We start from the raw sequence: 15,390 nt of genomic DNA, 5'->3' as shown, positions 1-15,390 counted from the left end.
AGAACCAAGAAGGCGAGGTCATGTGGGGGGCTGAAAAATCCAGATCAAACAGCAAAGAACACCCGATTAGAAGCCAACACATTTCTCTTTTCAGTATCTCTGAAATTGTTTGGCAGACTTAATTAGAAACAGGTGCAAGCTATAATATTTATTGCAACAATGCATCATTTTTGTCTGTTTCCAAGGTCATTGTTCCAGCCAATGGGAAGCCAGCAACCCACAGGGAGTATAACTTAGTCTATATGGGTAAAACCTGAATTCCTTAACCCTTTATCTAATGGAATGAAATACAACATTGCACAAAAAGCAATGCTGGCAAAACAGAAAATCCTGTGAGGAATCTGCCATGATAACAGGTTCCAGTGGAGTAAGTGACATCACCAGCTGAGCTAATAGGGAGCCTTAGGTAAAATGGACTGGGTACAGATAAGAAAGGAGAAAAACACTTTTTTTTTTTTTCCTACTCCTCTTTCCAAGGCTGGGTTTATGTGGAATTGCTGCAGTGGGAGCCCATGATTGCATGTTACCAGGCTCTGGGTCTCACAGGCAGGGCTCAGCTCAGCTTAGCCATGGATTCCTTTGGCTGCATCTGAATGCAGAGGGAAGGGCTGGGCTGTGGATGCTCCTGCACTGAGGCACCCACAGCAGCCTTTGTGCTTCCAGGTGAGTGTTCTGGGCTTTCCAGTGAGAGGAGCCTGAGAAAGCTGAGGATCCTTCCTGCCTTTCCTGCAGCAGAGGCAAAGTCCATGCATTTCTCTCCATCTGAGGGATTGTCCCAAGCAGGATTTCTCCTTGTCCCACGGCAATTCCAGTGGTTTACAGTGACAGTGCCCTTGGTTGTGAAAAAAGCCCCATTTTCAAAGCCTCCACTGAATTCCCTCTTGTGAGTTTTTCTCAATAATCTTTGCATGACTTCTTTGTGCTTTTGCACTCATTTGGGAGTTGGGATCTTCTTTTAAACTCTATTTTATTCCTTTTAAATGTGACAAATATAAACATGGAAGCAAAGCAGCACACGTTAATAGCAGAGATGTGTGAAATCGTGGCATTTTAGCCTTTTTGCAAGAGCTGCAGGAAGTTGCCAATATTTTTTGCAGACAGAAACTATTTCTTCCACCTTCAAATCATCACACAGCATAAAATCTATGGGTATTTGTGTGTCTTCGAATAGATGCTAAAGGTAGTGAGGAAATACAGACTCTCTCTTGAGAAATTGCACACCCTGGGTGCTCATTTGTTCTTTTGGCACCCACAGCTCCCTCAGAGACCCCTCGAGTCACCCCCAGTGCACAGATCACCTGTCCTGTGTCTGTAATCAATTACCAATGTTCTGTGTGATCCCAGGAACCATTCTTAAGAGAGTATCATCTGTCCATTAAATGCAGAAGTAACATAATCCAAACACATCCCATTGATGGATTTGGGATTGAATTCTGAGCCAATGTTTAGGGAGAGACATACCCTGCAGTCATTTTTAGAGAGCTCAGTAGAAGAAATTATTATGTTTGGAGAGTAGTCTTCCTCCCCAGCACCCCCAGCAATTTCCCAGCACTAAATTCTTGGGAAGTTCAGACTTAGCTGGAAACTTTGCAGCTCAGCATCCTTTGCTGACTTGTTCCCTTTGGTGATTTTACTCTCTCATACTTTTTAACTGAGCCTGGCTCCTGGCTTGCAAATCCTTTTAGTGGTGGGCTGGTGCTCTTGTACATCATCCCGTGCCCCACAGCTTTGCTTAGGTAATCTGATTCCTGAAGAATTTGTGAAATCCCCTCCTCTGTCTCTCCTCATCCCCAGGAGCAGAGGGCTCCTGCAGGGCTGCTCTGAACCTGGGAATCTGTCACATTCTACAAGCCCAGGCTCTTGCCAGCGTGTCCCAGGTGTGTGTGCAATGAAGAGCAGAAGGAAAACAAGGAGATTGTCCTTGTCCAAGGCCTGCTAGGATGGCAGCTGCCATCATCTGGAGCATCCCTGTGCCAGGGAGGCAGGGAAATGAGGGGAGGACATTGGACAGGCATTTCCAGCCTGTGTTTGCACAGCCCGGCAGGAGAGTCCAACATGAGTAAATGTGTGGGATGTGGAGGAGCAGGTTCACATGTTCTGCAACATGTGAAAGAACCAGCACACTCGGGGACTTATAGGAGCACACTGGGACACTGGGAAGATGGGATGGTGATCCTGAGAGGCTCTGCTTAGTTGGGCTGTTCTGCTTTGTGTCCCATGTGCCAGGGTTGTGTTTTACTGAGAATCAGGCAGCTTGAGTTACAGGTGAACAGCTTCAGTCTTGGGACATTTCTGCATTGTACTTAACTGAATAATACCTTTCCTTCCTTTCTTTTCTTTTTTTTTTCTTTTTTTTTTTTTTTGGCTCATTGATCAAGCTGCTTTTGAGAAAAGTGATACTTCGCATATCTGGCTAAGTGCTGTTAACAGCCTCTGCCTGCGGTTTGTTAAAATTAAAAAAAAAAAAAAAAAAAAAAAGGAAAAGAAAAAAAAAAGAAGTGTGATCTTGCTGGAGAAGTAATTTGCTTCTCTCCAACCAATGATGGCTTGCACTTTATGCAAATTGGTATCTAGGGACAACAAATCCCATTTAATACATATGCATAGTTCATAAAAAAAACGACGTGAGAGAAAGAGAAAAAAGATAAAGCAACGAGTCAGCAAAAGAACAGGTTCCGAGGAAATTTATTGTCCCAAATTGGACATTTGTAACAGATGATGTGAACAAGTGTTAACTTTGTTTTCAGCAGCTCTTCACGTACATTCACTAGACATCACACAGATTATGTTTTAAGGATCTGAACTGTAATAAAAAAAAGTGTCTGTGGGCTTTGGAGTGTTGTGTTCCATATGGTCGGGGAAGTGCGGAGTTATTGCGACAAGCATCTTGTGCAGCTCATTACGCGCGGCGGTGTGAGCTGCGATGGCTGCGCATCGCTATAGGGTACGTACATGACATCCCACAGTCAGCAGATAGCAACTGGAAATGAAAGATATGAAGGCACAGAGTACAGCTTCAGGGAACATGTTAGACAAAACATCTGCTGGTATCAGAAAGCTGCATTATCAGATCATTGTGGCCATGAATTTTTTATAAAGACTTTTCTTTCTTTTTTTTTTTCCTTTTTTCTTTTTTTTTTTTTTTTTTTAAGCCACAACTTTGAAAGTGACATTTTGCGAGAAAGTTTTTGATTGAAGTGTGATGTCAGGAGAAAGGCCAGTCTAGTTTATTATCTGTGTAAGAGCCAGCGTTGGCAGCGTGAATCAGCTCCTTTCTCCGAGCAGTTGTGCTGGCCATTCATGTACTACAGGTGCTGCTCCCCTTCTGATCTCACGGCTGATAAAACCTCGGCCCTGGTTACAGGCTGTAGCTTCAGGACCAAGGAGTTTGCAAAGTTTTTGTTGCTGTGGTGCGGCTGGGGGCTGCTGAACAGAAGTCACCCAAAAGGCAGAGCCTTCCTGCTGGAGCACAGAAATGTTTCACACGTGAGAGGAGAGCTCAGCATCCTCGGCTCATTCCCCCCGAGTGGGGCCCGCGCAGCCTGCGGGTGCTCTGTCACCACAGCCACTCTGCCAGGGATGGCCTCAGTTAAAAAGTCACACTCTTCTTTCCCCCAGGTTGTTCCTTGGAGGCGTTTCCAAGAGCTGTGGACACCGCCCTGCTCAGAGGGGCCTTCCACCTCCTTAACATTCCTGGCGGTGCCGAGGGCAGCGGGATGGCACGAAATGTATGTGCTTAGTGTAATTATTTATGTTAACTGGGCAGGCGTGTTCCATCCTTTCACCCCTCCTGACCCAGCTGTGAATTCTCCTGCAGCAACAGGTACCAGTGGAAAACCTGTCTCTGGCTGATCTGCAGATGTTCTTTCTCTCTCTCTCCCTCTCTGTCCCATCAGCTGCCTCAAAAGTGCATCCAAAAGTGAGCAGACTGTTCTGTGCCGAGTCACAAATAGTTGCCTCAGCGAAAAGACCAAATTTACCCTGAATCTTGGGTCTTCCTTAGCCTTTTTCCTGTTTGTGTGTAACAGAGGGTGGGAGACTGGAGGGACATGTCTAAAAGCATCCTGACTTAGGAAAGGATTTGATTGTCAGCAGTAATTTTTTATGCAATGCTGTTCGTTAATGTACTGGGGCTGCAGAGAAAGCCAGGGGTGGTTTGTCCCCCATCATTGGTACTCGGGGAGCCTGGAAGTGAGGGATAGCAAGGCAATCCTCTGCTGAGGGACTGGGCTGCTCCCTGGGAACACCCACCCCAGCCATGGCTGGAACAGCATTTTCCCAACTGCTGCCTTCGAAAGCAGCAAAACCCAGCAGGTGCTTGGGACATGCAGACCTAGGCTTGGCTGTGTCACTTACCCACACAGGAGCTACATCAGGAAGGTAATTCAGTGTTCTCACCATGGTATAAAAATAACCTTAATGGGTTTTTGTGATTGCTTCCTTGGGAGGAGACTTTAAGAAAATGCTAAAAGATGTATTTAATGAAAAAGAAGCAGATCAAAGCTGAATAGTTTATCCTCTTTTGTTGTTCTGTTTTTGTTTGTTTGGGGTTTTTTGTTTGTTTTGAGGTTTTTATTGCTGGGTTTTTGTTGTTGTTTTTGTTGATTTTTTTTAAGAACCAGTTTAATTAGAGTTTGGAGGTTTATTATGAGGGGAAATTTTGATTTAAACCTTGCTCATAGATGTGGAAATAAAAAGCTGAACGTGGATCTGCATGTCCCAGGTGCCTCTCTGCTGGACTGGCTGGTATCCATGAGTCCAGGTGAGAAGCTCTCAAACCATGGGATGCTCTCTTTGGAGGGGGATGAGGAAGACACCTGGCTTCACCTGAATGCCGAGGACATTGTTATAGTTATGAAAATGTGAATCAGAGGTTGTGACATTTTGAATGTTCTTTAGGAGTGCAAAGCTCTTTTATCTGGAACTGTTCCTGTCCTGGCTGCAGGGAGCCCAAGGAAGAGCCTCCATCGGGCTCAGGCACTGCTTAACTGGGAACTTTGCTGGGCAAGCTCATCTGCTCAGACTGGAGAGGTTTCCCTCTGTCCCAGCATCCTGCTAGGAAACCCTGTGTGTGTGCAGTTAGGAGCAGGGCAGTGCAGCCCCTCAAAATTGAGACATCAGCCAAATTTCTTCTTAGCTGTTGTCGTGTGCAGTGACCCCACACAGAACCAGGCTGGACCCTGCTGTTGGTCCTGGCTTGTGCCACTGTGAGTGCAAAGGCTGAGAAACGTGGAACTGCCTGTCTGGGCAGGTACTGCTCACCTGCAAACCACTAATTCCACATGGAATAATGGGTCTGTGCTGGGCAGAACCGTGGGTTTCATTGCAGAGCCTGACATGTGCACAGAGTCCATTTTTACACCTTCACTTTTAATTTGGGTTCACACCACTTTTCAAAGATTTCTGTGGATATTCTTCAGCTTTTCCTTGTCTCTCTGAGCTTTCCCTGGTAGCAAAACTATTTCTGAGCAGGTAAGTGATGGAATAGACATGATTCCTTACAGAGCACATCTGTATGTGTGTGTATATACAAATATTTACATGTGCACCTATACGTCTGTAAATTTGGCAATATACAGAATAATTCTGCACCACTTTTAGAAGGTTTTAACGTGGGAGCAGGCAGAGGGGGCACAGAGCAGGCAGTGCCATGCAGCAGGAGTGTGGAAGGATGTATGGACACACAGCTAACGAGAAGGGAAGGGAAGTGGCTGGAGGCTGAAGGGATATAATGGGTCCCCAATGTGGCAAGCACATATGCTGCCACACAGCAAATGCAAAGTGCCACCACCAGTGACAAGTGGATTGCACCTAAGGAAAACAGCTGTGCCCAGTGCCCAAATCCAGTCATCCTCCCGAGCCTGCGTGTCCCTGCTCTGATGTGGATTGAAGTGGGCAGGTCTGGGAGCCTCCCCGAGCACACTGCACAGCAATGGCAGCTCAGTGTTTCTCTGGGATACCTCTTGCATGGCTGCCTCCTTTGCATTTGCAATCTTGCATTTGTGGGATTGTTTTATTTTGGTTTATCTTAATTTATTCTGCTGCCCTCAGCATGGCAGGAACACTTTGATTATCTGTGTAGATCATTGCATGGTTTAGTTCAGTTCTGTGTTACAAACCCTCCCACATAACCCTGTTATTTGTTAACAATTTTTCTATTTTGAAGAAACATCCTTTGACACCTGAGCTGGATCTGCTTTTCTTAGGCATAAATATAATTGTCCCTGGTGAAGAACATCTCCCTGACTGGTCCCATCCCCTCTGTATATATTTGAATTTATAAACTATTAATAAATGATGCCAAATGTTTAATCATATCCGTTTGACTCTATGAGGCTCGGTATGTGTAGGCTTTCCTGTTAACTGCCTCTGTGATATCTACATACTGCTGATTTGTTGTGGAGCTGGAGTTTTTAAAGCAAAATAAAACTGAGGTTTGCAGTTTGATTTGAATTAATCAGGTCTGATTAGACAGGAACACATCAGGCTGTTCTGGAAATCCCTGAATCTCTCTAATTCAATTTCATGTGTTATTCAAAAAGAAATAGTTCATAGCTTAAGCAAAAGTGCTATTTATTTAACACTGTTTTTTTCAAAGTGCTAAATCTTATGGAGGGGGGCATCGTGATGATGTTCAGGGTGTAGGAAAGAAAGCATTTTGTTTTATGAAAATACAGATATTTTAGAATGGAGTCACCTGCTGGTAGATCACATAAATGTACAGAAAATGATGCTCCCTAATATTATTAGTTTGGTTTTTTTCTTCCCATCACCCCGACTGTCCATCTAGGAAGCTTTGATAGCTGGAGCCACAAAACCAGAAGACTGTATTTAGTTTAATAAGCCCATTTAAAGAGAAAGGTTGGAATTATGTATGGCAGAGGACAATTATGCAAACTAAATGATTCTTCAATTAATAATGAGATCCATGAAAGGCAAAGGAGACAGGACGCTCCTGTGAGAAGGAGAAGGCTCCTGGTTCCCCACCAGGGTGTGGAGGGCAGGGGCAGCTGCCAGACAGAAGCTGGTGCCATCTCTTCGGGGGAAGCCTCCAGTGGAAGTTGGGCGTTCCTGGCCAGGTTTTCCTGGGATGCTGAGCTCTCGCAGGAAGCGGTGAGTGGGCTGGGAGAGCAGCTCCCCAGCCCGACACTGAGGACAGTCACAATCCCAACCCACTCTTCCTTCCTTGCCCTCGGGAAAGGAGAGATGCAGCTCTGGTCCTTCTCCCAGTGCCTGCTGTGCTGTGCCGGAGCAAGCCGGGAGTTAGGGATGGGGAAGAGCGAACAGTGGGCAGCCCGGAGCAGCGTGAGGAGTCGGCGGGAGAAGGGGAAGGAGCGAGGGCAGTAGTGGCAGGTGCTGTAAGTGACAGGGATTCACTATGGGACGCAAATCACTTAAGGCAAAGCCATTAGGATCAATTTAAAATATCAAAGAGGGAGGCTAAAGTGACAATAGCATATTTTAATTTAAATCACAAATATTATTCTGCAAGATCTGGTTTAAAAGACCAGGCAGAGTTACTTTGTCTGAACACAGGAAAAACTTTTCCATTTTTAATAATAATTTTTGAAAAAGCAGTGATGAAAATGGAACTATGTTTTTCCAAAAAATCGTAAATCCTATCTATAGATATGTTTCTATTCTAATATTCTCTTTTCTCTTGACTTGATGGTCATATTATAAATGAAATTAACTACATTACTAACGCTTTTAATTTGATTTTAATAGAGCTTGGGGCTGAAGCATGGAATCAGCACATGTCCCATTAAAAGTAAAATACAGTTACAGGGACAAAAAATAGCATGTCCAAATAAACACTTTTATCTGTGTGTTAGTTTTCTTTATTGAGCTGAGTAGCCTGCATGCAGAGGCTGGGGGTTTTTGAAGACATTTTTCCAAAGCTGAAGTCCACATGATGAGATTGTTACTGGTTTTGGCAGCAGCAATGTGAACTTGGTAAAAGAGCCTGGCATGGGAATCCACCGAGTCCTGACATATCCCATTTGCCCCGAACTCTTTGATTTCTGCTCACAGAATCTGACATGTGTTGGGCATTGACCTTGCTCTTTTAAATAAGCTTATTTTAGAAGACCTCTGCAGAACGCCGTGTGTTTGGCCTCGATGTAAGCTGTTAGGGAAATGTAGTACAAACACAGAAGTTGTATGTTTTGAATGCCAGAGATGTTAAGCAGCAGAGCAGTTGGTAAAAGCTGTACTTCTGACTGCTTTCTGTGCTCTCAACACGTGTCCTGAAAGAAAAGAAAAATTATGTATCCTGCTTTCCCGTGAAGGTTGTTATTTATTTATTTTTAGCAGGAAGCTCAGGACCAGACTGCTTTTTCAGTCCTAAATATTCCAACGTGGGCTCTCAGACACCCAGTGCAGCAGAAGCGGGTTTTTTGAAAAGCGGGGATGTCCCGGGTCAGAGTCTCACTGTCCTGTGGAATCACCCCTAGAAGAGGTGCTCAGGTACAGGAGTGACTTTCCCTCACCCTGTGTTTCAGGAAGGGCTGTAACCTTCCACGTGGAGATCTGGTTTCCATTCATTGAAGGGCAGCAGCTGGGGTGGAAGTTCAGTCCAAGGGCTGCAATCTTGCAAATGCCAGCAAGGAAACAAATCACTGGGTCCCAACATGGCAACACAGACAGGAGAGGGACTGGAAACAGGTACAAAAAATGTCCCTCATTCAGCCTCTCTCTGCTCAAGCCACTGGAAATTCCTACAAACTCCAGGAACAGCAAAAGCAGAGGGAAACCTGGAAACACACCTGGGATGTTGATGTGGTGCACACACTCCTGTACCTTTGCTTTGAGCTTTGGAGCCTGGAAATTCGATTAGCTGGACAATATGTTCCCAGAAAGGGTTGCTGAGTCTCACCATACCTGAGGAAGTGGCAAAAAGGAAAGAAGGTACCCAGTCACCAAAATAAAAGTAAATTTGAATTTGTGGCTGTGTGCCCTTCAGGACAAAACCTGGCTCAGTGTGGAGCAAGGAGAGGCAGCTGAGCTGTGCCAGGACATTGATAACCCTGATCCACAGCTCTGAGCACTCAGCTCAGTTGCCTTCCAAGCCCCCAGGATGGGCATGGGGACCCACCTGTGAGACTGGGTGAAAAGCTGTGAGTGTTTCAGGGAGCTTTTCCTTGGCTAAAGGATTGCATTTCCCCCCTCTCTCTGCAAGCCTCCTCCCTGATTCAGCAGCAGCACAGGGAAGCCCTCCTGCTCCATGAATAATTCATCTCCAGCGTGTGCACGGGGTTCAGAGCCTGACCCAGACAGTTTTTAGGGAAATAAGTGAGCATCCTGCCATTGGTGCCAGTGCTGGTGGCTGCTCCATGGAGGATGGGCTGGAGCTGTGCCATCAGTCAGCAGGAGGGATGGCAGAGCTGCTGCCCCTCCTGCAAAGGGGGCCTGCCTGAAATTCCCTAAACCGTCACTCACAGGCTCGTTTTTCCAGGGAAGTGGCCTTTATTTGTTGTGAGTTCTTCACACAGAACAAAACCCAAATAATATAACATATTCTGGGCTCTGGGCAGATAAATATTGAAAGGGCCGGGGTGTTTGTGCAAGTGGAATGATAGTGACAAGCACCACATGGGGTCCCCAAGGATGGTGTCAGGGGACTCGATCCCCCATAAAATGATGAGAGACTCTGATGTAATGGTGTTCTGAGAAACAATTTGAGCATAAATGCCACTTTCTGTCCCATTAGCAAATGACTGCCATTGTACCAGGATTTTTATTTTTTTGATATGTGTTTTGAGCACACTGAGACCAAAAACTTGCATTGTGATAGGGCTGCAGGAAGATTTAAAGGTTGTGGTGGACTAAAAATTGAAACGCAAATCACACTTTCCTGCAACCTCCTGCTGAGACCCAAATTTTTATAGATCAGGTCCTGCAGTCCTGATGAAGAAGCAGAGATCTGCCTTTCCTGGGATTCACAAATTAGTTGCAGTCCAAAGTATCATTTCCTACAAAAGAACTGTAACTTACCAGGTGAAAGTTTGTCACTGAAGATAGTCCCCATATTCCATTAATTTTTCCAGCTGCAGTGCCACGAAGGATCCTTTCTCAGACAATGCAAACACACACATCACAGCTCCCCACTCTGCAACATGCTCTCACTGAATATAAACACACTGTATATATTGATCCTCTCCCTATTGCTTTTTTTCTTCCCCAGCATGCAGGTGGTAAAACACTGACTGCCATGAACTTCATCAGGAAAAAAAAAAAAATAAAAAGCTGTGGTTTGGAAGCAGCTGGATGGCAAACTACAGGCTGGGATGTGGCTGCCAAAACCACCACAAGGAGACTGGGGCATAGAAGCATTTGTGGTGCATTCTGTTTGCTAATTGCTCATGGAATTTCAGGTAAGGACCTTCCAATGTAATTTGTTATAATAGGGAATGGCCTGGGTTTTGCTTTCCAGGGTTTTGCTTTCCATTTTTATTTTCACTGCTGTCATTACAAATGCCCAGTTCTCTCTGGCTGGGAGCACAGTTCACAGAGGGGCCGTGGGGCAGCATCAGCACATATCTCCAGGCCCTGCTGTATCCCAGGGCAGGATCTGTTCCTGGCTGTGAGAGGACACATCCCTCTCAAGGCTTCACCTCTCCAAACACAGGAATCTGCTGGGGGTTCCCAAGTGCTGCCTGTGGGCTCAGTTTGTAACAGTTTAGAGCTGGCTCTCTGTGCTCTGAACTGCTGAGGATTCCCAGGAACTGTTCTGGTCACTCCTTTCCCTTCCACCTATTTAGAGGTTCCTACTATGCAGAAATGTGCTGGAAATTATCACCAGCAGTGCATCTCTGGTTTGCATCTGGTTGCCATCCTGCAACTTTAACTAGTCCTATAACCTACTGCTAATTTTCTCCCAGCTAATGGTGATCCTTACCAGTGCTGCAGTGGTCTGGAGTCCGTGGGCATTAATGAGAATTAGCATTTTTTGGGGTCATGGTGGGAGCTCCTCTCTGCAGCATGTCAGGGGTCCTGGTCACTGGAATGTTTGATTGTCTCCTCCAGTAATTAGCACTGACACTGAGCAAGTTTTTCAGAGGTCTCACTTGGCTGTGCAGAGACCAAAGACACACTGGGCTCTGTCTGTGGTGAGGTCAGTAATAATGGATTTCCCAATAGCAAAGTATTTCCCAATAATGCTGTATTTCCCTCCTTCTCTGCACTCCCCTGGCACAGGTAACACAGTGCCAAGGATGGAGCCAGTGGCTGCCCTGTTGCACTTTTCCTGCTTTGTTGTCCTGCATGAAATGCTCTTCCACTACTTTTTTAATGTGTAGAGAACAATTTAAACATTTTAACTTAAAGTCAGTTGCCTCCTTGGTTTGGGAATATGATGGCAGTTAAAATGCTACAGGAATTTGGCACACCAGCAGTGGATAACTCTGGTGGGCTCTCCCTTGCCTGTTTAAAAGAAGGTGCACAGTCAGAATTAAAGCACAGGGAATACAGAGAAACACAGGCCCCTTGTAACCCTTGAGGGGTAGATGAGCACGTGGCTGGTGCTTCTTTAGGAACAACAATTGGCTGTTTGGAAAAAGAGGTGCTGGGGAATGTCTCTGTCTCCCTGGTCAGCTTCCCAAACCTGCTCTGCACAGAGAGGCAGCGCTGCACATCCCTCCCATGGCTCTGGCACTGCCAAAGGAACTTTTTCCATGTGCTACTGTGGAGAGGAAGCTGCTCTCGCCCTCACCCTGAGGAAGATGAGCTATAGGAATATACAAGGAGCTTTTTTTATAGCTTGGGGGCCAGGAGGGGAAGCAGTGGTCATGAGCAGAGGCTGGAACTTGGCTTGTTAAGTAAATCTCAGGCTGTAGCTGGTTTTAATTTATTTTTTGTTTTATGTGCAGGAGACTAGGCCTTGCAGGCCTGGCTAATATCAAAGCCTGGGGTTTTGTAGATTTTTAATCAAGGTCCACTTTGGGGGGTTCTGCTTTCGGGGCTTGTGGACGTGTAGGATTTTTTTGTCATGTTTTTCATTTTTTTCTTGCTGCAGTGTCTGGATTTCTTTACTTCAACTTTTCCATTCTACAGACTTGAGCCAAGTGAGTGATTTCAAATTACCCAGCACTTTCCAGAGATTTTTTGTTGTTGTTGTTGTTTGGGGGTTTTTTTGTATGGGATATTTCTTTTTTGTTTTCCTGAAGCAGACTTGCAGTCCAGTTTCTCTGAAAATCATAGATGGCATTGCAATCCTACCCCATTGCCTCTCAATAATTTGGTATTCTTTGCACTGTCTGAATAGTTTATTGTTCATCAAATCTATATGAAAGGAATTTTATATAAATTTTTTGTTTGTTTCGTCCCTCTGCTGGCAGGAAAAGTAAATCCCAAAGTATTTCAGCAGGTGCTATTAATATGCAAATAATGGAGAGTACACTGGGTCTAATAGACCTCCCAACTACATGGGAGGTGTCGCTGTTGGAGCAAATTAGCTTTCCGTAATTTGCATGCTTTTCACAGCCTCCTGGGATTATATTTTAGATCAGAGACAATAAAAGCATATGCTGTTAGTTTTAAATGTAACTAATTTTAGACTTTGAAACCATTTTAACCTAACTTCTTAGTGTTAAACTGTTATTTGCACAGAAACTTTCCACAGAGCTTGTAATTTGCACGGTCTTTCTGCTCCCCCATTAACTGCTCCATCTCTCTTTCCAGGTTGAAAGAGAAGAAGGGAATCTGCCAGGTGGCTGCATCTTGGAAAACAGGTATTTCTCATAAAATCCAGATTGTCCTACCCTGGTTCTGAGTCTGCATTCGGGTCCTGATGATTGAGCTTTTTATGTCAAGCTTCTTCCCTCCCATTTGGCATCTCCAGATGGTGTAAATCCATCCCAAAACGATGCTGTGGCCCCTGCTGGCTGCTCACAGAGGGACGAGGCTGCTCGTAGGATCAGAAAATCTTCTTTGCTCACCCAGCAAAGCAAAGAGTCCCTGAGCTGATGTGGCACCAACGCCCAGTGTGGCTGCCTGGCCTGTGCCTGGTGAGAGTCTGTTGGGAAACTCTGTTTGGAACAAACGGGAAGAAAAGCAGGGATTTCAGAGCAGGCTCAGTCTGTAGAGTCACACATTACTGACTTGTAGTGGCACATTATCAATGGCACTTTCCAATTGGTATTGACAGCAGGAATTGCACTGTTGATGCTGTGCTTTGGGACAATGGGAATGATGGGGCCTATGGAGCTGAGCCTGTGTTCCAGGTGCTTCCATGGCTGCTCCATAGCTCCAGGTGCTGGACTGGCCAGATGGGTGACACAGGGCAGCCACTGTCCCCATCCTGCCCTTGTGGAGCTGGCAGGACCCAATTCCTGCTGCAGGAAGGACTGCAGTGAGGGCAGAGAGAGGAGCTGCAGACTGTGAGGTGTCAGTCTGGGCAAGGTGCAGAAGCAGCCCCTGTGTTTGTAACCCTGCCAGCTGTCCCAGTGCCCAAGGGTGAGATGTGGGAGTTCCTGTGGCACAGCTGCTCCCTGGCTCCTAGATCTCTGTGCAGGGTGTCCAAATCTCTTGGGCTTGTGGGGTGTGGCCATCCTTTATTTCAGCGGGGACAGAGTTCAGGGATAGGATCAGATGTGTGGAGGAGATGGCAGCCAGTGGAGATCAAGTTAACATTATCAAATTTATTCCTGCCATGGGGAAGGTGAGTGTGGCATGACACAGTAAGACTGAGAAGGGTCCTTTGCAGCAAGAAAGTCTTGGGATGCAGCTTAGGCCCTACAGCAATGTGTGGTGAGACTCTTGGGGCCACAACTTTGCCATCAATGTTGTATAGGTGTGTTTCACACAGACAATGTATAGAAGCAGTTTGTTTCCCAAGCTCTTAAAGCTGGAAATACGGGATGCTAATTTTTTTCTCTCATCTCACTCTAAATGTTTTCTACCATTAATACCAATGACCTCCCACTTCTGCTGCATTTTATTAATGGGATGTGGCTTGCCTGTTATAAGCCTGGGCACTGGAGTTGGAAGCACTTGCTTTATTAAAAAATGAAAACAAAAAGAGAAAAAAAAGGGCTCTGATTACTCAGGTGTCGACAGAAAAAAACTGCGATGTTGTGCCAGATGGCTGCATTTGTGAAGCAGAGTGTAGTCAGAAGGAAAGTGGAAGGAGACAAGGCAAGTGTACATCAGGAGTGTGAAAACATGACCAAAATACCTTCAGCCTTGTTTCACCAACACTGGATTAGGAGGCAACTGTGGTGAGATGCAAGCAAAGAAAAGCAGAAGGGGACACTGTTTGGAAAACAAATTGTCTTTCACAAAAGCTCTGAATTAACAAAAATCAGGAGGTTTTGCATTAAATGGGCCCGTGCCTCAGAGCACTGTGCCAAGTGTGACAAAGCAGTGATGGCAGCAGTTGTGTCAGTGTGCACTGGAGCAGGATGTGCTGCACAGGCACTGCTGAGTGCCTCTGTCCCGAGGACTCCAGCACTGCCCAGCACTGCCATGGCTGCACGTGGCCAGGAAGGGCTTCCCAGGGATTGGGAGCTCTGCCCCTGCCCACACAGCTGGCACCCAGGAGCCCTCGTGGCGTGCTCTGGGTTATGTCCACCCCAGGAGTGGGCACTTGTGACACCAGCACTGGCTGGTTTGTGCCTCAGGCTGTTTGGACTCGTTCCTCACCTCCTGCAGGAGTTCACTCAACTCCTGTTGCCAGGGCAAAGTCCGTGCCAAGCCTGTAAAAGCCGAGCCCTTGGCAGGCCCGGGGGCTTCGTTACTCTTTTAGATCCTGAAATGGAGCCTGGGCACTTTCAACTTCGCTTCCATGCTGAAGCTTTTGGCTGTCACACAGGGAAAAGTTTAGAATAGTTTGATCTCAGATCACAAATCCAAATTTTATTTTTTTTCCATGCTTAAGCTGGCTCTGCCCAGACTGCTTTGGAGCTCCACACTCTCTCCTCCTCTGTGGTGTCTCAGGGGAAAAGGAGGCTCTGACGTGGGCACAGAGGAGTCACTCTGAAGGTTTGGCCTCTTGTCTCTTAGCCTTGGTTGTATCTCGGTTTACAAACTTGGTGGTGCTTGGGTTTTGTCATGAGTCTGAAATCCTGGTGTTCTTAGGCTGCACTTCGATTAGAACACGGCCAGGAAAATCTGTGGTAATTTTCACCCAAGCTATTTCCACACAGTTTTCTCACCTCCCAGCCCCAAAAGCACTTCCCCTTTCCACAGGTACTGTCTAGCAATGAACTACATCCAAAGGTACTGAGGTAGGTTACATTTCCAACAACAGGTGTGTAGAGAAAGTGGCAGGAACATGGATCTCCCTCTGATCCCTGCTCTGGTACAACTAAAGCTTGAATGTGAGTTTCATTCTTTTATTTTTATAGAAGCTGAATTTCTACACTAACTTTGGATCAAAAGTTTATTCTC

At 45.9% G+C, this 15,390-nt stretch overlaps 1 protein-coding gene across 9 annotated transcripts in view; it reads left to right on the top strand.

Annotated features, from left to right (window-relative positions):
- LOC148224150 (uncharacterized) overlaps positions 1–15,390 on the top strand; it is a 444,317-nt gene that overhangs the window by 403,981 nt on the left and 24,946 nt on the right. For 4 of the 9 annotated variants that reach the window (XR_015802071.1, XR_015802073.1, XR_015802070.1 and 1 more), the window contains exons 5-8: positions 3,619–3,728; positions 10,187–10,376; positions 12,017–12,065; positions 12,682–12,731. Coding sequence is in view for 3 of the 9 variants with exons in the window: in XM_088160765.1 (XP_088016891.1) it covers positions 3,619–3,728; positions 10,187–10,376; positions 12,682–12,686 (305 nt within the window). In the remaining 6 variants the exon portion in view is untranslated. Of the gene's footprint in view, positions 1–3,618; positions 3,729–3,817; positions 4,000–10,186; positions 10,377–12,016; positions 12,066–12,681; positions 12,732–12,841; positions 13,256–15,390 lie in introns of those variants that run through there. The other 5 variants (XR_015802075.1, XM_088160764.1, XM_088160765.1 and 2 more) reach the window with 4 other exon arrangements.

This window comes from Sturnus vulgaris, chromosome 3 (genome assembly GCF_052056855.1).
Source record: "Sturnus vulgaris isolate bStuVul1 chromosome 3, bStuVul1.hap1, whole genome shotgun sequence".
Taxonomy (NCBI): domain Eukaryota; kingdom Metazoa; phylum Chordata; class Aves; order Passeriformes; family Sturnidae; genus Sturnus; species Sturnus vulgaris.
Note: the sequence above shows the minus strand (reverse complement) of the source record. Positions and strands in the feature narration are given on the sequence as shown.